At 48.8% G+C, this 23,839-nt stretch overlaps 1 protein-coding gene across 3 annotated transcripts; it reads right to left on the reverse strand.

The window, feature by feature from the left end:
- Positions 1 to 4,501: 4,501 nt before the first annotated feature.
- RRM2B (ribonucleotide reductase regulatory TP53 inducible subunit M2B) lies at positions 4,502 to 23,617 on the reverse strand. Of its 3 annotated transcripts, XM_063327295.1 has the most exons (10): positions 23,473 to 23,598; positions 18,989 to 19,209; positions 18,726 to 18,881; positions 16,921 to 17,037; positions 15,836 to 15,969; positions 14,713 to 14,807; positions 12,235 to 12,368; positions 8,518 to 8,622; positions 7,292 to 7,405; positions 4,502 to 6,813 (listed from the first exon to the last, which is right to left on the reverse strand). In XM_063327295.1, exons 2-10 carry the CDS (start codon positions 19,136 to 19,138, stop codon positions 6,661 to 6,663), a joined length of 1,158 nt encoding a protein of 385 aa, XP_063183365.1. In that variant the 5' UTR covers positions 19,139 to 19,209; positions 23,473 to 23,598; the 3' UTR covers positions 4,502 to 6,660. The 3 variants fall into 3 exon arrangements, with proteins under 3 accessions (XP_063183365.1, XP_063183366.1, XP_063183363.1); XM_063327296.1 differs by lacking the exon at positions 18,989 to 19,209 and having other exon boundaries at positions 23,473 to 23,617; XM_063327293.1 differs by lacking the exon at positions 23,473 to 23,598 and having other exon boundaries at positions 18,989 to 23,458.
- Between the last annotated feature and the right edge of the window lie 222 nt (positions 23,618 to 23,839).

The following is a 23,839-nucleotide window of genomic DNA, read 5'->3' on the forward strand; positions in this document are numbered from 1 at the left end:
GAATCTGGAGAACAAGTCTTATGAAGAGTGGCTGAGGGAGCCGGGGCTGTTCAGCCTGGAGAACAGGAGGCTGAGGGGAGACCTTATCGCTCTCTGCAACTACCTGAAAGGAGGCTGTAGAGAGGTGGGGGTCGGTCTCTTCTCTCAAGTAACAAGTGATAGAACAAGAGGAAACAGCCTCAAGTTGCACCAGGGGAGGTTTAGACTAAATATTAACAAAAATTTTTACACTGAAAGTGTTATTAAGCACAGGAACAGGCTGCCCAGGGAAGTGGTTGAGGCACCATCCCTGGAGGTGTTTAAAAGGTGGGTAGACATAGTGCGTAGAGATATGGTTTGGTGATGAGTTTTGTCAGAGTTAGGTTGATGGTTGGACTAGATGTTCAGAAAGGTCCCTTCCAACCTAGGCAATTCTATCATTCTATGATTTTCTAGGCCCCCAAATCTGCTTCTGCCATGACTTCCATATGACCAGATGGTAGCACTAGTATTGTTATCTAATACTATTATTGAATATATTTATTAGTCAATATTTGTCCTGTTCACCATTGCGTCCAGTTCCCCAGGGTCGGGGTGATGGAGCCACCAGAAAAGCGAGTGCAGGACATGAGTGAACGCATGATCATTTTTGTCGCACAACTGCTGGCATCTAAGCAATGAGGAGTGAACCGGCTGTCACTCCCACTGCCACCAGCATATTTTTGCCTGTCATACTTTTCCTACCCAAGGCATGTCACCACCTTCAGGAGTCCCCAGCCCTTCCGGTGGTCCCAGTCTTCTAGGAGGAGGCAGATGTGCCACCTCAGTCTGCCTCCAATTAATCGTTCAAAACTGCCTGTGAAAGCAGCAAAATAGTCCATGCCACTCCGGAGATCCCCCATGGCAGAGGCCAGCAAAGGTGACCACCATCAGCACTCAGTGGGTCCTGGAGAGGCCGTTCGGTAACAGACCAGCAGACATGGTGTGGGTGCAGAGCCTGGAGAACCTCCTGCATTGTAAGGTCACCAGCTGCGGAAAGGATTCTCACATTTCCTCATGAAACAACCTGAGTGTAATCCCTTCTGAACCACATCCGTGGGCTAAGAAACAGCGACGGGCAGCCAACCTTTTCCTGCAGCTTTCAAGTTCAAGTTAGCTTGTGGTGCCAGAGGCTTTCATCTGATGAGTAAAAGCTATTTGCACGTTGGGACTTGTTCTTAACACTTCTCCCGGATCTGCCAACTGACAAGAAAAAAAAACCAACCACCAACTACTCTGCCGTTGGTGCAGTACTCAGCCTGCAGTGCGATTCTGGGAGCTTCCTCACTAAAAGGAGTAACTATGGATGACCTGAGACCTGAAGAAAAGCCCCCCAAAACCACACCAGCCACACGAACACACAGCCTGCTCCAAACCCAGGCTGCGGTGAGCAAACATGGTGCTTGTTGATATCTGCCCCGGGTTTGTCAGCTCCGTGCTTCACCTCAGACCTTTCATCTGGCGCCAGCGCCGCATGCAGGGCTCCCCACAAGGCTCAGCGAGGGACGAGCCCCAGCCAGGCAGGACTTCAGCAGCCGAAAGGCCACGGACCCACCACGCCAGCCATCACGCAGAGCGGGCAGAGAAGCAGCCGTGCAGAGCTGCTTACAGCATCCCAGCAGCTTCGTTTCTCTGTGTAGCCACCGCGTAGGAGTTGTGGCACGATGTTTAGGAGAGGCTTGCAGGGACAGGCTTTGAGCAGACCACATAGCAAGCCAGCCAGCAGTCACTGTGCCCAGCACGGATTTTTCCTGACGTTCACTGGACACCAGAGGGACAGCAGCCAAAGTCGGTCCCTGCTGGTGAAGTCACCGAAGCATTCAAAATACCTTCTTTTCATTAAGCCATTGATCCCTTTTCATCACCTGTTGGTGATGACCTCCTCCTGTCTCTGCAGCGAGAGGGACTCGCTAAAGGAACAGGCACCACCAAGGCCCAAAGGTGGCCCGTCCCGCTGGCAGGAGTCAACACCTCGCCCTTGATGCCAGGCTGGTCCACACAGCTCGCTGTGGCAGGTCTCCTCCGCATACTATGAGCTTACTAGAGGTGCTGCAGGGTCATTCCCAGAGTGACATTGACCAAACTGTGTACTACAGAAAAAAAAAAAAGGGATTGATGATATGGATTTGTCCCCGCAAACCCACCAGCAGCCACACTAGAGCCAATGCGGTGACGAATGGTGTGGGGAAAGCAACAGCAGTCCCAGGGGAAGGACGTTTCCCGAGGAAGCCTTTCAAGCAGATTTGGGAAGAAGGATCTGCGGTGCAGGAGCCCCCAGCCTGCAGAGCTCCACAAGAAGCTGCAGTATTGGCAGCCCCGCTGCCTGTCATAGAAATCTCGTGTCTGTCACTCACAAATCCTCTTTTGGACAAAAAGCAACAGCGAATTCCCGAGCCCATCCACGCAGCTACACTCAAACAGCCAAACACCAAAGTTACTGCTCTTCAAAGCAGGTGTGTGTGCTCCACACTGGCCAAACACAGCCGTTCCCGAGATTTACCTGTATTTTAAGCTGAAAAAAAACTTATCTTAAGATTTCGGTTAGCAGAGCACAGCTCTAGCCTGGTGGCTTGGGCAGCCTTGGTTCCTACAGCTGGATTAGGTGGGATGGGATGGGAGAAGCCTCTGGCTGTGCTGCTGCTGTCATCTGTGCCCAGGCGGCGAGGAGCAGGGCAGGCAGCTGCCGGCAAACTGGGAATAGCATCTCTTAAAAGCAATATTAGTGTCCATCTTACCCTTCTGCTTCAGGGAGAGGGTTTGCTAAAATCTGACGTTCTCCCCTCAACTCCGCTTTTGCGCGTGTGTAGCGCGTACGCCTGTGTGTGCCAGCCGTGTACATCAGCACACACATATGTAACGTTTATACACGCACGTGCGTATTTCCGCAGAGCGCAGTGCGGGGAGCGGTCCCCAGTCGCACGAGCATCCTCCTGGCAAACACATATGCGGCTACACGTAGTATTAACACATCAGCATCCCCAGTGATTTTTCTCTCCCAGAAGGAGCTCTAGAGAATATAGTGACAGAAACATTACCATTTGCTGACTCAAGGGCTCCACCAGGAGGAAAACCTCCAGCAGGAGGAAAACCAGCTCGGATCGTCCCCTCAGAAGGGATAGAGAGAAGGTGCTCCTTTGGCAGGCTGGGGAGCAACTGGCTGGGAGGCCAGACTGGATGTTTAACAGCGTTCAAAGGCAAGGACGAGAAACGTGGAGGAACTGGATTAGTGCGGTGTCAGCTGGGCAGGGGCTGGCCGCAGCTCCGGGTGTGCTGGCGCGCACAAAGCCTCCTCATCTGCTGCACAAACCTTACCTGCCCAGCAACACGGCCTCCGGGCTGTCAAGAAACACTAAGCATGAGCTTGCTAATTGCCTTGTCTTCACCCACTTTCTCTTCTTTCCCAACAACAAGGGCTGGGAATAGCCACTGACCGACTGCACTCTGCAGTGGTTTCATGACCAGCGAGCAGGGCTGGCAGCACGCTGTCTGCTTGCGGCTATTGCTAATCAAGTCATGGGTTCTGCTAGGACCCACGTGTCTGCTTGAATGAGAACAGCGGGAGCTACAGAGGCCCTTTGGGATGTTAAAAGGTGGAATTCTACCTGCGAGCCTCAGTTCCCCCTGCAGCCCCCAGAGGCAGGTTTTTGCTCACCTGACCACGTCCTTCACCATGAGATGAACCCCTCCAGAAGCACCTTCTCTATCCCACTGGCTATTCTGGAAGTTATGCACCAGCCTTGGACTCCAACCCAGAGCACACAGACCATATATTGAAGGGATGCATCACAACTTTTCTCACACACGCCTCCATCAGGCTTTTTTAAGCGTGATGGCCAAAGCCTGAGACATGCCAGAGCCAGACCCAGCTTGTCCACCAGAACCCTCAGAGGCACATGGCTTCTGCCCAAGACCCAGCACTGGTGGGAGACAAGAGACCTCGTGCCCTTCATGCCCGTCTCAAGGAGTCACAAAGGGGCAGCAGGGACAAGACTTTTGACTTGAGACCCCTGAGGGCGCAGACACCACCAGGTGTGAACCTCTGCCAGCTCAGACCCAGCTGCCCAGCGCTTGGTGGCCCCAGCTGATCCCAGCTCAGAGGGCTGAACCCCCTGCTGCTGTGCCCAGGCACAGGCAGGGCGCCCGAACCGAGGGCGCAATGCCCTTGATATATCAGATACCACCCACCGTGGTACATTACATTTCTGGAGTGTTTCTTCTTTGAACCTAAGGGACTCCCAAGAGATTTCTCCTTGAGACAGAAAATTCCATAAAAAATGTATTTGTTTGCTCCCTAGACTGGAACAAGAATGTTTCTTGTTCCCAGGAACAAGAAGCAGCAAGTTGAGAGCTCACAAAGCGCAAGACAGCGTACGGAGTACTCATAACTTTCTCCCACAACTCAAAAGCTGTGAACACCGTCTTCGTCTGTCATGGCCCAATTTTATCATTTTGGATTTCACAAGAAAGCATGTAACTAGCAAACAAAGGCATGCTCCTTCTCCACATTCAAGTTTTATTGAAACTACACATATATTTTACACACAAACGGGGTGGGAGCTGTTGTACCAGACTTTGGTATCTCATATACATTTACAGAACCTGAGCACATAGCAGTTTCATAACTGGATATTCTGCATACTCTCATCTTAATTCATAACACTCAAAACAAATGTATCAGTGACATAAAAATAGGTTCCATTCCTCCAACAACAGACCCATTTACAACATTTCCTCTTTTTCCCCCACAAACATATTATTTCCAAAAGGTGCTGGATTTTCTCTCTGAGTCCATAGTTCTCTTGCAGTTGCAGGACATTAGTGAGGGAAACCAGCTTCTCTCCGTATTTTCCACGGGTCCTCTCTGCCCTACCCAAGTACCTTATGTCAAATGATGCAGGCTCGTCTCTAGGAAAAAAAAGCTGTTCTGTTTCCATGCTCATTACATACACAAACAAAAAGGGTCAGTTTTGCTGCTTATTTTTATACCGGAGACAACTGTTCACTAAGAAGTACGCTAAGGCAGCAGACCTATTTCATGGAACTCAGGTACCCAGGGCTACGGCTGATCTGGGCTGGCAGGGAAGTAACACTTATACCACCCCATCACCGATAACCCTGGGCTGTCAGCTCATCGCACGCCAGGCATATCGAATGCAGCACAAGATGTTTGCAACAACAAGAAAGGCTTATAAAAGCTCTTACATAAACTGCTGAACATAATGAAAAAATACTTGGGTTTAACAAAGCAGAACCCTTTGTCTAGCTCATGTACACTCGCTTCACCTTTGAAAAAAAAAAAAAAAAAAAAAAAAGATGAGTGTATCTATTTGCAAGGAATCCACCTACAACTGAACAGCATCCCTCCCATCCCAAGAACCACTGCAGTACGTTAGCCATTCTTCAATTGCTCCATTCTCTGCATGTGACATCAAGAAATTAAAAGAAGTTTTCAGGCACACACTGGAACACACCAAAACCCAAACAGCCATCCTTTGTAAGATGCTGCTAATCCACACCACTTCAAGATTTGTTTTTAAAAGGTTTAATATCTTCCTCCAGAAGCTCTTCTGTGACAACAGTTTCAATGGTTCACATTGAACACGCAACTTGAAGTACCTTCATACATTATTGGTGCTCCCTTACAGGCCAAGCAGGACATTTGTAGCACCTCAAGGGATAATCCCTTGGAATGATGCGCCTTCTCACCCCATCAATGCACATATGAAACCGAGAAGGGGAGGATATCAAATCACCCGGCATGACAGAGGGAAGATGGACAACACCCAGCGCTGGCTGTTCCAGTGTCTGATGCCGACTGCAACTCAGGCAACTACAGACTGCTTAATAAGGCACTTGTTTAGAAAAGCAGGGAAAAGCAGGCAGCACAAGCCAAAGACCTAGAGGCTGTGTTTTTTCTCCACTATTAACAGGCCTACCTTTTCAAGGACCATTTGAAGTTCGCTGACCTGCTCAATAACAGCTGTAAGACAAAAATCATATGTATTTGATCTAAACTCCTACCAACAGCCGTCAGGCTTGCAACCAGACTAAAAATGTTTTCAGACAGAACCCAGGTTAATGGGGAGATCAAACCGTATCCCTGGGTTTAATAAGATTTTGTAGTTCATACCTTACTAATGTCTTCCCACATTCACTTATTACTCTATCTGCAGCAGGACATAAAGGGAAGAGTTTTTACTCCAGACCAAATCTATAAACATGAAAATAGAAAATAATTTATAGCAACATATATACATAGAGTGATACCTCATTTGGTTTTCAGATTGAAATACCATAACAATGAGGTAAATACACAGTTTGCTTTCCTAAAACACTACCATAGTCTTAAAAAAGTAGTAGTAGCCAGGTCATTTTTAAAGACAGCAATCACAGCAGATGAGTCAAGGGAATATTAAAAAGGCCATCCTTTTAAAAACCCATATAAATTTTTCAAAGAGGACCCCCCCTTTTTTTTTTTTAAATGACACAGAGAGAAATATATTTACTCCTCAGACAAACAACATGAAAACCCAGGAAAAAAAATCCCAGTAGACTCAAATTCCAGCACAGGAAATGAAGACAACTTCACAGCAGAAAGTGAGATGGGGAGAGGAAAACAGTCACCGTTCGTTTGCCAAGTTATCAAAAATCTGCATCCAGAGTGAAGACATTGTCCATTGTTTCTGCCATAACAGCAAAACGTTGATATTCCGAAACTCGCTTCTCAAAGAAATTTGTTTTTCCTTCCAGAGAAATATTCTCCATGAAATCAAAAGGATTTTCTGCATGAAAAACCTGGGGAAGGGAAACACTATTACACTGGTGACTCTGATAGGGTAACAACGCTTTAAAAAAACCCAAACAAAACAGTCAAACCCTTTCAAACTAGATTGTCCCTTGCTGTAATGTGCTGTAGAATCTATGGACACCTATCTAAGCAAATTCAGTACTGTCACTCCCCAGGAGTCTGGTCCACGGTGAAGTTCACCCGCGCAAGGTGCTTATTATCCTTCGAGGACTGCAGCACTTGAGCACAGCCTAAGCTTCCCATTACAAACCTGCAGAGCAGCTGAAGGGAAACAATGGCCTAAATTGTTCTTGCTCTTTTAAACAGGGAAGCATATATATTAAAGCTGTGGTTTTGGCTGTCACTCAGAGAAATTGCAAGTGCTAAATATGACCTGCTCCCCGGCCCATTAAGAGAGTGCTTTGTGCTTACAGCTTTCCTGGGCTGGCCCGGCAGGCCAGCATTTCGGGCAACAGCACCTCTTACCTTTGAGAACCCAAGCTCCATTAGTAACCGGTCTGCGACAAATTCAATATATTGTTTCATCAAAGTGCAATTCATTCCAATCAGACCTACGGGTAACGCCTCTGTTAGAAACTCCTACAAGTTAAAATACAGACGACATTTAGAGAAATGAAATTTAAGAAGGTAAATGGAGAGAAGACACCTGTGCTTCACAGTAACACAATTTGTGTTATTCCAGGCTCCCCAGGCAGTTGTCTGAATAAGTAACTTGCATCATTAAACTCAACAAGTGTCTTTGTGTTTTCAGTAGCTGTTTGTACCTTCCTTTATTTTTAGTATGTTTTTCTGGGAAAGGCACAAGAATTTTTATCATTACCCCTCTCATCTGCCTTTCACACCCACCTCCCCATAAGATCCCAAGCTTCGGTGTAAGCTTGAGCTCTAAGTTCAACAGGTTTCTACAGACCATACTGGTGGGAGCAGGAATAGATCCAGAAATCTCCAGTTTTCCTTGGCTTCCAGTCATTATAGAACGACAGATCGGAGAGGACAGTGATATATATGAGTGCTGAAGCCAGCCATGTACATGTTTAGGCACCGATGCAACACCTGTCAGTGTTGTGAGGCAAAGCTGGGGCATTTGTCATCATCACAGTAGTTAGATGACAACAGACAGGAAGGAGTAAGCTACAACCCTGCCACACACTTAGCAGTGCAGAAACCTGGAGCTGCGGATGGGTAGCACTTCACATGAAACAACCTGACAGCAACCTCAGAAAAAGTCAGAACCCAGCACGGTACATGTGGCCAAACAGACACTGTCTTCTCCTGAAGAAGGCCTCCAGGCCAGGATGTGTGTACAGTAGGGAGAGACAAAGACCCTGAAAGGACAGAGGTAAACAAACTCTTCTCTAAGGGACAGCTGCAGTTGGACTACATGATTGTTGCAGATCCCTTCCAACTGGAACTATTCTATTCTATACTAAATAAGACAGCCTTTCTTCCTTTCTGTCGTTAAGGAGGAAACCAGCTGCCAGCTTCAGCTTCTCCCAGTTGGTTGACAACTCAATCAGAAAATCTCTGACTCTTACTGTAACCATTAAGGAAGAGGGAAAGGATGGTATAATGCATCAGGGATACAGGCCTGAGCAAAGTATCAAACACGGAATCCCAAAAGTTAGAAGTTAATTTGTTTATTTTTGTACTAAGACTGGTCCTGCACTGCCCACGGTCACGGCCAGGCTTACCTGCTCAATTTCAACAGCATTAACGATGATCTCACGGACCCGCTCTTCTGATGGTCTGTTCACTAAATAATGGAACATTAGACAAGCAAAATCACAGTGTAGACCCTGAAATAACAGAGAACAATGAAAAAAAAGTCAGTTTTTCCCTCCTCCACATAGTTTGCTCTTACTTTGAGACAGCCTCATTCAGGTTGAAGCTTCCTAGCCTCCTGCTTCTTTGACAGTCATGTTACCATGTGTAGCAGGCACTTTTAGTTTACAACCCAGTTTGTAACATCTGAAATCCAACACATGCCACCGATGCTAAAATAATGCTCAGGATATATGTTTCTCAGGTAAATATTATTGAAGGTAAATATTTTTGAGAGCTGCTCTACTGTGAGGGATCCTACACAGAGCCCTGCTGGGTCCCTGCCTCCCATCAGAGATGCTTTTGCAGAAAGGCTCCTACACCAAGGCCTGCAAAACTACCTGCCAGTTAACACAGACTATTTACCTGCTCTACACTTCAAGATACCTGGACAGAAATACTTGGCTTAAGTTCTTTTAGTAGCATTTCTTCCCTTGCTGCTGCTTACAGCATTTTCAGAAACGAAGATTCAGACTAGAGTCACCAAATCCAAGATTAACAAGTCATCTCTTCACACAATGTGCAATTACTGTAAGGAATTTTCTATCACAGTGTTCATAGGTTTGTAATACTTAAGGGTACCACGCCCCAACTCAACCCACCTTCACATTTCACCCAGCTATCCTGCACAGAGCCCAGTAAATTGTGTTCATTCCCAAGATTTCCAGAAAAGCCTCCAGCCAGGATGAGAGTCATAGAATCACAGAATGGCTCAGGTTGGAAGGGATATTAAAGATCATCTAGTTCCAACCCCCCTGCCCTGGGCAGGGACACCTCCCACCAGACCAGGCTGCTCAAAGCCCCATCCAGCCTGGCCTTGAACACTTCCAGGGAAGGGGGATCCACAACTTCTCTGGGCAACCTGTTCCAGTGCCTCACCACCCTCACAGTAAAGAATTTCTTCCTAATATCCAACCTAAATCTCCCCTCTTTCAGTTTGAAGCTGTTACCCCTTGTCCTGTCATTACACTCCCTGATCAAGAGTCCCTCCCCATCCTTCCTGTAGGCCCCCTTCAGATACTGGAAGGCTGCTATAAGGTCTCCCCGCAGCCTTCTCTTCTCCAGGCTGAACAACCCCAACTCTCTCAGCCTGTCCTCACAGCATAGGTGCTCCAGCCCTCTGATCATCTTTGCGGCCCTCCGTTGGACTTGTTCCAACAGGTCCATGTCCTTCTCAAGGACCATCTCCTTACAAGCAATCCCTCACAGTCTGAGGTGGGTAACAGACAGCTGCTCCAAGAGGTGCCTCAATTTCTATTTGATCTTGCCTGGCTACAGCTTGAGCCTCTGGCTTCAGCCATACCCACCGCTGTCAGACACTGTGTTACTGTCACTCCGTTTGACAGCAAGGTGGTGATTACAGCCTATAAGTACCATGAGGGCACATCCAGAGTGAAAACCAGTCAGAAGGATTTGGCAGACTGTGGACTACGAGACAATCCGGTGCTATTGTTAACAAGGGTCAAAAGAAAACCAAGAAGTGAAAGCTTTTACAGAAAGGCTACAAAATCCTTGTGCTTCAGATCACGGAACAGCCCTGAAACAACGTAATTTGGGACATGCTCCCCCTCTAGGGACAGCATTAGCTGCCTGCTGCAGGGCTTCCCGTGGTCTTGTCCAGGGAAGGGTGTAGGACATGTCTGGCTTCTCACCTGAACCAGTGTGCTCCGCTGACTGGTGCTCCCAGCAGCTTCGCACCTTTAAGAATCAGAGATGCACCAGCTCAAAGAACAGCTTGGGAACCGAGACTGCAGCTCAAAAAACATATTGAGCATTAACCATTTATCTGTTCAGGTGCATCAGAAAACAGTTTGTGTAGTTTTCCATTGTGGATTCTTTTTACTGCCACTGCTTTTGTAACAGCATTTCCTGGTTTTCGATGCAGGTGCTGTGTGCACCAAGCTTTACCCTTCATAACAGCTCTGCAGTTGGAATTACGCCAGCGGAGCTCAAGAAAAACTCAGTCTTTTGGTGCGCAACTCTGCAGAGAAGCACAGTTACACCGCTGTACAGAGGAACTTAACATCGCATTCACCTGCAAGTGATCCTTCTAACAAACAACTACTTCCTCGCTTGAATGGATCAGTTCATGATGACTCACAGAAACAGAAGATACAAGGAAGGTCAAGGCTGAAGAACTATTTGATTTTGCTTACTGATCATATCACTTTCTTCAAAAGTGTCTTTTAAATTAAAGGCATCTTGTAAGATGCCCTATTTCAAATCAGTTTATCTAATCCATGGAAATTACTTCCATTATGATAAAGCTCTTTATTCTTTCAGACCAACTCTGGTAAGTTCAAACCACTAGCATGTTTATACCGCATACAAAACTGGTCTTTCCGCTTTTCCAGTGCTGACAGCGCCGTAAGTTGTGACGTGCCTTAAAGACAGGCCCCAACCATAAGCAACCGCTGCCAACTGGCAGGCAGCGGCTCAGGAAGCAGGGAAAAGAAAGGGCACTTGTCAGCACGCGGCCTGCCACATTCCGTGTGCTGACATGCAGCCCCTCAGACACATCACATCTTAAGCTAAGCAGCCCTCCCCTCTAATGCAGGCCTGCAGCTGCCCCCTCCCAGGAGATGCTATCGCTGCGCAGTGACACAAGAACATGGAGAGGAATGGTATCTGCTGCTTCTGCAGCAGCCCGCCACAGCTGGCCAGGCGACCAATGCAGAAGGCCATCTGCAAGCTCTGGGACCCACAACTAGTGGGACAAGGAGACCACCTGAACCTGACTGAAGCAGTGAGGGCAAAGCAAGGCTCGGAGTCACTCCCAAGCCAGCCCCCACTGCCTTGGGGACAGTGCAATTCCACACCAGTCCTTGGGTAGTGAGGCCTTTGCCTCCCTGCATGGCACAGGAAAACAAACATCCCCTTCAATTCAAAAATCCTACCTTTTTGATCTTACTATGCATTGGGATATTACTAATATTTATGTTTACTCCCTTTAAAAACAGTTATTTCTGCTGAGGGACATAGCAGCACCTAGGCTTTAAGTTCATTAGTAATTTATAGCGAGAAATTTGCTTCTTCCCCCTTTTTACAAATATTCTGGGGATCGCCTGCTCCCTTGCAGGACTCCAATCTTCCTACACGTCAGCAGTTACACCTCCTCCGTCAGGCTGCAGAAACAGAGTCGGGCACTGCTCTGGGGAAAGAAAATCTCTTCTCTGTGCTGCCCAGGAGGTGATGCCAAAGCAGACGCAGAAGGCTTACTGCAGGAGAAGCATGGCCCACAGTTACTTGGCAGGTAACCAGGACCTCTGCCCTACCAGGACAGCGGACCTTCCCTGGAAAACCCTGCTGCTGACACTGGCTAGCAGAGAACCTATGCAGACTTCTACCACCTCCTTGACCTCAAGCACTGTCAACATTAAAAAGGTTCTGTCGTACCCAAAAACGCATCTCCTACTTGCTGCTGGATTCTGTTTTGCCCTCTGCTCTCTTCACCTTTCCTTCAACTCTCTGTGCCACCAGAGGTGGGCCCTTCTGGCAAGACTATGGGAACTTTATGAATGTAATTCTGCCCTTCCCCTGGAAACTCACTTTCCTTCCCAGACAGCACGTATGACATGACACATTACCTCATCTCTGCTAATAAGTTCATTGGAGAAAGTCAGTCCAGGCATCAGGCCCCTCTTCTTCAGCCAAAATATAGCAGCAAAGGAACCCGAAAAGAAGATGCCTTCAACTGCAGCAAAGGCAACCACTCTCTCACCTGTTTTAACATAACACATTTTCAGTTAGACACAAGATAGTGTATTGCTCGTCAGCGAGATGCACCACTTGCATCAGACAGACCAATGTCAGAGAGGAGGAATCCCCACCGCAGCAGCAGGTGCTATATCTGACCACATCTTTCAGCAGATCCTGAGGCATAGGGGGTCTACACACGCAACAGCATTTAACCACAGGCAACCTCAGCAGAACCAAAGAACCAGGGCACCCACTGAAACTGCCACAGGTCAGAAGGGAAAGAACATAATTGTCCAAAGTGGCCAAGACATTAGTGCTCCTTCATCCCTTTCTTCTAAAAGGCAGGAAAATGGTTGCATAACTAATAGACAAAACTGAGACAAAAGCTAATCTTCTACATATTAAACAAAAAATCCCAAACCTCAATTTCTGCTTGTTGAGTGTCTATGTAATAACATTCTTACAGGAGTGGAAGAACACAGAACATAATTCATTAAGACACAAATAACTACTTCTGTTATCCCACCTCTCATGCAAGGAAAGCACAGCATTATTGGTCCAAGTTCTCCCTGGTCTCTACAGGAATCTATTTCTTCAGACTACAAGACTATCTGACTGCTTGGTGAAGACGCCATTCCGTTTTACTCTATTTTAAACAGCTTCATAAGATCCTTGGGTATATTCTAACATGAAGAGCTTTTTGCATTAAGTGCTGGTGCCTTTTCCCAGCGAGAACTGCATGAGTTTTGTTTAAAAAATAAAATAATCCCAAAACAGCCAGATGTCCCACTTCCTCTATAAAACGCAAATGCCATCTGCTGGCTCATCTGAAGAAATTCAAGTTAGGAAAAAAAAGCATGAAGAGCAACAGGAATTTACAAGTATCACACAAATTACTAAGGAAAGAATTTGTGTAGCAACACTAAAAATCTCCTAGGTTACTTCTAGAGAGGAGTGGAGGAAGGTTGCTCATACAATATATGTTTAATGAAGCGCACGACTGAATATCAATATGGTTTATACTACACTCCACCTGACTAGCTATCATACAAATGAGTTATGCTGAAACAAAAATCCCCCATCAGCAGCACCATATAGTGTGAGTGCACGTGGGGAGGCTGAGTCCACAGAACGGATACAGCAACGGAACCCTCAGCATACGAAATCAACCAAAGCTGTGGAGACCCAGCTGCAGGTCCCCAAGCTGGAAGGAAGCACGAAGCAAACAAGCCAGCCAGGCACTTTCATATACCATATCTCATAATCCCTAACTCTAAGACCTGGGCCCCCCCAAATGCTTTAAACTTGTGAAGTTTTCTCAATAAGGTGAAAAAACAGAAGAGTAGAAGTGTACTTTACAAAGATTTGGATAGGATGCATGAAGTCTGGGGGCAGGGGGTGAGAGGAACGTTGCATTCTGAGTTAGGGAACCTTGTGATTCCTGGCACAACCCCGCTGCTGGGAGCCGAATGAAGGAGATGAAGAAGAGACTCCGCACGCAGCAAGCAAAGCCAGAATGGGGAAGCAGCGGGACACTCCAGGACAAAAGAATCTACAGCTACAAGAAGAACCGCACTCAAACAAGAGCTGTGAATAACAGATGCTACAAAAGAATAATATTCAGATTTATTTTGTTCCTCTGGATGAATCTCTCCATCCTCTACTTTCTCCTCGTATAGAGGATATTTGGTTTAGAAAATTCACCAGCGTCTGCCCGTTATTTATTTCAGCTACAACACATCCTTCAGAGTTCACATTGTGATCTGAATGCAGAACACTGGAAAGGACGTCCTGCACCATGCTGACAGAAGCTGAGCCAGTGTCCCAGCTCTGAGATGAGATACAAAAACTATAAACACCAGAGACAAACGATTCTTGAATCTTTTTTGCTCAGGCTCAGTCATGCTGTTACAAAAAAAGGCTAACATCACACACAAATTTTTCTGTATGAACATGAACACGAAGAAGCCTGGGCTTGCAAGACTTCATCTGCCCAGTTCTGAACACTGGAGTACAAAACAGGAGCCAACTGGAAGAAATAATCAGAACTCACAGAAAACGAGGTCTATAAGCAAAAACTGAAGAAACTAGGGTTGTTCAGTATAAAGACAAAAAAAGACAGAGAAACCCACAAGCATTTTTCATAACTTGATTCTAGTGGGCACTGCCATTACTGTATTGCTTTACCTGAAGACAAAAACATACATGCTCACCAGAAGTTACTTCTAGTTCTTTAGTTAAACCAGAGACCCACAAGCCACTACATCATCTGTGGAGAATTTAATTTCACTTTCCAGGGATGCAGCTCACTTCCAGAGGATTAGTTTGTGATATGTGCAACAGAAGCAAATTTTTAAGGTACGCACCAAAAGTGGATTCTCTGTCTTCAATCCACTTCAGAGCCCAGTCTGCTTTCTTCTTGACACAAGGCATTGTTTCAATAGCATTAAATAAGAAATCCCTACAGAAGAAAACAAAGAGAAAAGATCAAAATAAGTGATTTATGTAAACCTGCCCTGGCTGTCCCCACTGGCTGCACCAGGCAGAAGAACCTATTGCACTAGGCTCTGAACTAACCCACATAGGACACAGTTCCCACCTCAAAGGGGTGATGAACTCTGATAATGAGGGCTCAGGGAGGCAGATGCACAGAAAGAGACAAACCCAAGGTCTCAGAGGAGGTGAGCTGCAGAGAAGTGAACTCAAACGTCCCATCCCAGGAGCGCCCAGACCCACCAGAGCACGCTGCCTCTCAGACTTCAAGCCAGATGGCAGCCACTTCCCTCTCACTGAGTTAAAGCTCATCTTGCCCAACTCCACAAAATGAACTGGACAATTCCCATGAGCAGAGGCTCTGTTCCCATGCCAAACACCTGAAAGGAAACCCTGTGGTCCTCCCAGTGTCACCACACAGGATGCCACCGTGGGAAACCAAGCTCTGCCCGACGATCACCATGGTGGAGCCTCTGAAGGAAAATGCTTCTTTTCAAATGTATTACCATTTGGACTGAGAAGTTCTCCAGACAAAGGTGATGGAGCTCTCCAAAGAACCCAAAAATAAGCAGTTCAAGTTGTATGAAAAAGCACCGACCGCAAAAAAAGCTGAAAGGTTGCAATACATTGATTGGTGTGTGTTAGAAACACCAGTTGGACCACAAGCACTTGATTTCCCAAGGCAAATCCTTTGCTGATGTGAGAGCAAGCACCTCAGGAGCACAACAACCACAAGAAGCTTGTCTAAGCTTTAACAACATTTCACACACTCGGCACTTCCTGTAATTAAAGATTTATACAAATATTACCTCATCTTCTGACACTCCCACACAAGTCTGTCGGTCGGTAATGCTCCTCTCCATTTTGGGGGTCAGGAACCATCCCCAACTCCCCCAGTAAGTCAGTATGAAACAGAAGACAGCTGCTGCTGCTGCCCAACAACGGTGCCCCTGGACTAGGTGACAGATTGGGTCTGTAACACATCCAGAGGTTTACCTTTTCTCAGGATCTTTGATGTAGGTGTCTATGAGCAAGCTGTACATCTCCGAGTGAACGTTCTCAATGAGAATCTGAAAGCCATAGAAACAACGCGCTTCTGGGATCTGCACCTCCTGGCTAAAACGTGCCACCTGCCGAAACCAGAAAGCATGGCAATGAGTACAGTAAAACCGGTCCTGCGTGACAGTACTCTAAGCTTAATGGGAGAGACAACAGATCTCTACCACAAAGAAAGGGTGGGAGCAGTTCAGCCTACTTTATTCACAGGTATGTCGATAGGATAGGTGTGGTGCAGAAGAAGATAAAGCAACCCAGCTAGAAGCACACACATCTGCTGTGCATACTGGGCAGAGAACTGCAGTGAAGCATGAGAGCACACGTACACGGGAGGAGAACAGCAAAATATTGCATCAGTAAACACTGCATATTGAACAAAGCCTCAGACTTTCTGTTCATCATTAAAGAAAAACAGTATGATGTAAGACATGCTCATGCAATACATCCACATATACTATGACATATTCTAAACATTACAGACATTCAAGATCTAAACTGAGCATTTGCAGTCAGATACCACCAACAACCTGCGGTGAGACATTTCTGCAGCCCAGAACTGATTTCAGCAGAAAGATCTCCCCACCTTTTTAGGAGCACCCACATGCAGCCCTAGAAGATTCTAGGATGATGTTCAGGGAGAGCAAAATGGATTTTACCAAAACAAAGAATACAGAGCATGGCACAGCACAATCCCTCCCTACTTCTCATCTAACACAAGTACAGGAAGAAGCGTTGGGTTCTATTAATTCATTGAGAAATGCGGATCAACACAGCCAGGCAGAAGGCTGAGCTGAAAAGCTGTGTCCAAGAGTGATGTGATTTGAAGTCTTGCTGACCACAGCTGGCCCAATTTAACTCAGACACTGACCCCAGCAGAACAAGCTGCCTATTCCCCTTGGCAAAGGTGACATGACGGAAAGAAAAAAAAAGTACACATTTAATAAACTTATGCATTAATGTGAGAAAACCAAAATGAAAGCCAATAAAATGAGTAAGTATTCAAACCCTCTGTAAAGCTTTCTCACCAGGTTTTCATTTACAATTCCATCACTGGCTGCAAAAAATGCCAGAACATGAGAGATAAAGTATTTTTCATCTGCTTTCAGTTTGTTCCAGTGAGGAAGGTCCTTCGACAAATCAACCTAATGAAAAGAAAAAAGAAAAACGTTATTGCCCTTTTGAGTTTGTGATTCTGTAGGAACAGCAGCAGCCTGGTCAAATGACTGAGGCAGAGTTTTAGCGCTTGCTCTCTAATCTTTACATGTAGAGAATTTAAATACAAGTGACTGTAAAAGACAACAGACACACTGCAGTACTGCTGTCTCCCTCTGCAACAGTAACATCACGTGTTTGCTTCACAGTTTACACCTTTGTAATTTGGAATAAAAATCAGTGTTTATTGAATTATAAATAAGTCAAATTTTGAAAAGCATTAGTATCGATCTTCTTGTCATGGGTATGAACATGCACCAATAAGCAGTGCTCGCCCTGAGAAACTTAAACTCTACTTGAAATAAATGCTGATACTCCAAGAAACCTATCCCCAGGTGTGCCAAAAGATGGACTGAGGGGACTCGTGCCTTTGGCAGGTGTTCAGCCTCCATCCTGCCAAAGAACGGCTCGGGGCCAACGCTGTGCAACTGCTCTCATCTACCAGCCTGAGCTCGAGCCACAGCAGAAAACCACAATTTCCTTTGTATAGGCCTTTTTTATTTGTTTGTTTGTTTGGAGGGATTTCTGAACCACAGCAGCAGTTAAGTAGGGCCAGATGTGAAAAAATACAGAGGCAAAAAAAATTATATATGTGTGTGTATATAAACATGTACACACATACATGTGTATATAAACACATACACACACAAACCAATTTTACAGTTAACTTTCCAGCTCGTTTGGAAACGCACCGACAGATGGTGGGACAGTGTAAGAAGGAACCAGTAATATGGTAAAAGGGCAATGCTGATCAGGCAGGAGTGTAAATACCTTTTCTTTAACAGCTTAATTCAACCTCCACTGCGACAGGGTAGCAAGCCTCCCAGGCAGGCAGCGAAATAGCGCTTTTACAGACAGCTGCTCCTCACCATCCCAGGCTGCTTTCTGGCCTATTTAGAGCTTTGCCAGTGCTTTCAGCTCACTGCTCTGCAATTGCAGTCACTGCTCACAAATTAGCAAAGGCTGCAGAAGCTCCAAGTCGGAGCCACCAGCCCTGCTGGCAGGTAATCGCTGCAGATCACTGCAGTGTTCAGAAGCCTCCCCAGCTGCAAGCGTAGCAAGCTGAGTACTGCTCAGGTCTGAAACCAGCGACCTCGTGGAAAAACCTACAGTCTGCATTATAACACGAGGCAAGCATCTAACCAGGGCGATCAGGAGTAAATTAGGAGCATTTTTAGCAAGTGTCTCTCTGATTACCACTATCTTTCTGGAAAATAGGTGCCTGACATTAAAGAACAGCATTCACTTGAAATTGGCCAGAACACCTTACGCGGGCAAGAAGTTAGTTGCAGCCAGAGAGACCACAGCAGGGTAGGAGCTATCGGACCACAAATCAGAGCTATCTGACTTAGGCTCCCTCTATAACCAGAGAAGCAACCCAGGATACAATTCCACCCCATCCTAAACCACACACCTAAACCAGCTCTGCTGAATCACTCTGTGAAAGCAGCTTTCTTTCCACTGTCCATGAAGGGAGCCCTGCTCTGGTGTAGGCACCTCGTGCTCAATGCAATTAACTCCAACCCTCACAACACAGAAGGCAGCAGCAGAGCAAGGAAGCGCGCGCCAGAAGCCCGGTCTGGGCATCTTGTGCCATCCCGCTGGCCCCAGGGCTCACCTCTTCTGCTGTCCAAAAGGAGGCCTGAGCCTGTTTATACATTTTCCATATGTCTGGGTACTGGATGGGGAAGATGACGAACCGCCGGGGATTTTTTCTGAGAAGAGGCTCCTCGTCAGTGTCCACGCCATTTTCAGCAGCACCCGGAGAGGAGCTCTGAAGGTAAAGCAGAGTTCTGGTTAAGGTTGCTGTTACTTATTCCTCCTTTTCCCTATATCCCAAAAGTGTGCCTCAAAAGCTACCCCTGTCATGCAGACACTCACCTGCTCCCCTTGGGTGGCCGCACAACCCGTCCCGGGGGTACCTGCCCCCTTGCCCTCCATCCACGCTCCTGCCCGGCTCTGCCTGGCACCACTCGCACCAACCGCCCCCTCCCAGGTGTGCCGGTGCCAGGAAGCGCCTGACGTCTGCATGCCGAAGTGAAAGCCCTTCTACAGCGCGAAGAGGAAATCTGCCCCGGGAGACAACATCAGCCGCCACAGTGCTGCACAAGGGAGATAACGTGCAAGGTCACCACGCGCTGCCACCAGCACACATCCATGGGGCTCACTGCTCAGCTCACCTCCAGCCCCGTCACTTTACATCCAGCCACTTGGGCCTGGATGGACTTTCTTAAAAACACCATGAGATCACAGTAACTAATCCCGTTTGGTAGAGGAACAGCCCTGTGCCACGGCGAGTCTCTGCACAGAGGTTCATGTATGCAATCCTGCGGTGAGCAGAGGGCAGCCCGCACACCAGTGCGGATCTGGAGGCTGCTCTGGAGGCTGTCCCACCCCACCTACGCCCTCGAGTGCCAAGACGAAACGATGTGCCTCTTTCCAACAGCAGGAAAACCCCTGCCTGGAGTCAGCCATCCCCACCCCCTCTGCGCAGGCTCCTGGAGAGTGCCCGGGCACAGCTCTTCCTCAGAGAGCTACCAGCCCAGCCGAGGTGGGGACGGATGAACGTTTAGAGACAGGCCAGTGAAGGGCAGCATGGAGGGGGCACTCCATCAGCAGGGCCTTCCCCTCACCTCCAGCTAGGGACCTGCTCCTGGGATCAACGCCAGCCAGCATCCCTGCCAGGCACACCACCAAGCACCTACTGAAGACAACCATCACGAAGAGCTGTCAGGACAGCGTGCTGCAGCCTCTCCAGAAGGGCTGGTGACTCACACTGATCAGAAGTTTAGCCAGCAGGACACCCTTCTGGGTCAGTCCTTAGATCCTGCTGATGCTGCTGTAGAGGATAACCAGCCACAGGCAGTATACAAGGTATTATATGTAATACAGCAGAGCGTAAGGTTTTGAATACCATTGCTTCTACCCTCCTAGGAGGTGCCAAAGTCCTTTCCCTACCCTGTCTGCTTGTAACCACTCACATAATAACAAGTAATCCTTTACTTCAATTTGAAAAATACCCTCAAACAAATAATTCTACTGACATTTAAAAAACAAACAAAAACCAAACACACGTGAACATTTCATAGCTGGCATATGTACTGCACAGGCCCAAAGAAAATACATCAGGAAGCATATTCTGGGTTACAATTTTAGCACTTTATTATATTTTTAAATATTATTCAATACACGAGACAGATTTCCCGGCATCATCTTGCAGAGTCTCCGCTGAAGGCCATGAGAGTGCAAGACCTTTTGCATTTCCCAGGACACAGAGACAGTTGCAGTAACCCACTGGAAGTGCCACAGGGGAGAATTTGGGCCCAGTGGGGATGGCACCCTGCTATGGCACACACCTCCTCAGAGCCAGCCACCCAACTAGCATCTGTCTCCAAGGATGAGGTGACCTCAGGATGACCAGCCATCATCCTTGAAAAAGGAAACACTGCAGAAGTCTTCCTTATTAGCCCAGTCTTTACCAGAGCAAAGCCCTTCTATAGCGCCTGGGGACTATCCCCAAATACTTATTTTAGCCTAACAAGGCGGACTAGCAGTTACCAACCTCAGCCTTGATGTTCCTGAGCCATTCAAAAGCCAGCATGCAAGGCCCATAATGCAGGGAGATAACTTGAAAAAAACTTCTGGTGTACAGAAGTGAAGCAAAGCACAGGAAGAGCAAAGTTCCAGTATGGCAGGAAAACTGGAGACCAACACCGAGACATGCTTGTCATTTCTCCAATGACTTTTAACAGCTGCCATTCCGCAGGCCACAGAGGAGTCAACATGCCAGAAATACTGTCAGTGCACAGCGAGACAGAAAGGGGAGAGAAGCAGAAAGGGACCACAAAGCAGGGTGTACCCTCTGGAGAGCCATGATGGCAGGAAAGCAGAAGGATGGCTTCCAGGAGCCAAAGACTCAGAATGACGGCACAACCATCACCAAGGACCACCACACAGAACCGGAAAATGACACAAGTTTGGGTTTTTTTAAATAGGTGGGTTTTTTTAAATTTTAAAAAAGGAAGGGTCAGCCCACAGCGACAACACCATACTGGAACCTCTCCCTCAACCCACCTCCCACCTCCCCTAACCCCTTCTCAGGTGGAGGGGAGTTTCACAGGTGGGCTCCATTTCGAAGTTGGCAAGCAGGTAGCTCCTGGCTACAAAACAGCCCTGACACTCTTCATTTTGGGTTCCATTCCTCTTAGCCAAAGTTTTATCAGAGTAATGCTCATTACCTTGCCTGTTTGTTAACACAGTACATGTCTTGGTACAAGTGACCTGAAAATTCATGGGAGATCCTTCTCTGACTCAATTTTGGATGCACGGCACATTCTGATCACTGCCAGGGCTTCGAAGCAGCCACCGCCTTGCACTGAAGGAGCACAACGCATTCCCAGCCCTGCCCTCCTGGCCCCAGCGTGCACTGGCAGGGGTACGGGGAGCTGCAGACGGTAACAGTCACTAGGCCAATACACCACCTGCTTTCAATCTGCACCACACATCTTTTCCTTCATCCTATGATTGTGCATGAAACAGTCAACACTTGCCATAATAATGAAGACCATCCAGTTTATAACGCAAACGTGCTACTTTCTGTTCAGACAACATGAGCCAAACGCATTAAAGAGCTGAGGCTGATGGGCACAGCCCAACCCCTGCTCTAGCACAGTCAGCCAAGATCAGATTGCCCAGGACCACGTCCAGCCAAGGTGTCAGTATCTCCAAGGATGGAGACTACACAACTTCTATGAGCTACCTGTGCCAGCATCACCACCTTCACAATAAACAAGTGCTTCCCGATGTGTAAATGGAACTTCTATGCTCCAGTGTGTGCCCATCGCCTCTGGTCCCATCACAGGGCACCACTGAGAAGAGCCTGGCACCGTCTCCTTTATTCCCTCCAACACGTATTTACACATAGCACCGAGATCCCCTGGAGCCTTCTCTTCTCCGGGCTGAACGGCCCCAGCGCTCGCAGCCTCTCTTTGTATGACAGATGCTCCAGTCTCTTAATCGTCAGCCCTTTGCTGGACACACTCCGGTACATCGTATCCCAGTTATTCTGCAACTGCTAGAAATAAAGTTTTCTGATGATGACAATAAACCCAAAGGACAACAAAGACCGCATAGTGGTACTGAAGCTCTTTCTGTTAACTTCAAATTCAGCTAACTAGGAAACAATTAACATATATACACACGTAAAACCACCACCCCACAGCAACAGCTGTTGGGCTACATGTGCAAGTACCTCGGTTACATGCCCCATATCAGTTGCAGCCAGGGAAAAAGCTAAAGGCGCTGGCAGAGCCAGCATTGTGATGGGGCACATACCATGTCACGGTATGTGACAAGCCCTTCTGCACCCCGGCGAGAGGCTGCACCTGCATCCCATGAGCCCCCAAAGGCCTCGGGCCAGCCCTGGACAGCACAGGTCATGCTGGCGGCAAGGCTGGGAAGATCACCCACGCTCCCAGGAGACTACATTCTGGGGTTTCATTGCAGGTACAGCACGCTGCCATTCACAGGGGAAAACATTCATGGTTTTTTTAGGCTTGTACTTAACACAGCATGCCCCAGTTTCTGGAAACTCGAGTATTGCTGAGATGCAGAGGTTTGGACCACCATGTGGGTTTCTCTGCCGTAAGAATCCCTCTCCCTCGCATGCTTCATCCTGGCTTGTCAAGGTCGTACTGGGGAGAACGCAGAAGAGAGCCGGGACACCTCCAGGGGGGGAGCAGACCCTCCTGGTCCACAGGGGCCGGGAGCCAGGACCACCCGACACCACCACGCCTGCCTCCAGGGCAGGAGGAGCAGAGGGGACAAGCTCTGCCTTCCCGGCCCCAGGCGGGCACCGCTCTGCGAGCCCAGGGCCCCACCGGGCAGCCGGGCCCTGCGCTGCCTCTGCCCCACGCCGGGCGACCCCGGGCCTCCGCGCCCGGCCGAGACCGGGCCCCGACCCCGGCTGCCCCACGCTGCCCGCGGTCACGGTGCCCGAAGGGAACGACCCTCCCGAGCCCGAGCGGGCGCGCAGCCGTGACTGCAGACCCCCGGGGCGGGCGCAGGTGAAGCCTCTAGTAGCCGTGACCCCTCCACGCCAGCCCCGCGCTCCCCGGGGCAGGCCGGGCCCAGCGCGGAGGGGGTCGCCGCTGCCGACAGCCCGGCGATGGATGAGGCCGCGGCGCCCGGCCGGGCGGGTGCCCTCAAGGCCGGGGATGCGACGGCAGCGGACAGGGCTGCGCTGTCTCCCGCCGCCGCCCCCACACCCGCGGCGGCGGAGCGGGTCCGGTCGGGTCACCCCCGCCGGGCGGCAACGGCTGCGCGCCCGGGACACCCGCCGCGGGCCCCCACCGCCCCGGCCTTACCCGCTCCGGCCCGGCCGCCTCCTGCAGGGCCGCTGGCCCCCGGCGCTCGCCCATGGCCGGCGGCGACTAGGCCGCGAGGGGGCGGCGGCGGTTGAAGGGGGGAACGGCCGCGGCGGCGGCCGCTCCTCCTCCGCGGGGCGGAGCGGGGCGTGCAACGGAGGCGGCACCGGGGCCCGCGGCACCGCTCGGGCCCGGCCTGAGGGCGGCCCCGGGCCCGCACGGCCGGGCAGACGGCAGCGGAGGGCGCCGCGGTGCCGGGCCTGCAGCCAGGGCCGGGGAAGGAGCAGCCTGTAGCGCCGTGTGCCGCCCTCCGTTGCTGCCGGGCAGGTGGGGACAGGAATCTGGGGCAGGGAGGGCGCAGGTCGCT

Source organism: Chroicocephalus ridibundus, chromosome 2, assembly GCF_963924245.1.
Source record: "Chroicocephalus ridibundus chromosome 2, bChrRid1.1, whole genome shotgun sequence".
Taxonomy (NCBI): Eukaryota; Metazoa; Chordata; class Aves; order Charadriiformes; family Laridae; genus Chroicocephalus; species Chroicocephalus ridibundus.

Coding starts and splice junctions, on each gene's coding strand:
- RRM2B (XM_063327295.1), bottom strand. CDS start 19,138: ATGCAGACGTCAGGCGCTTCCTGGCACCGGCACACCTGGGAGGGGGCG. Junction 14,808..15,835: donor ATCAAAGATCCTGAGAAAAG/GTAAACCTCTGG, acceptor TTTCTTCTGTAG/GGATTTCTTATTTAATGCTA. Junction 8,623..12,234: donor AACTTATTAGCAGAGATGAG/GTAATGTGTCAT, acceptor CTGTTATTTCAG/GGTCTACACTGTGATTTTGC.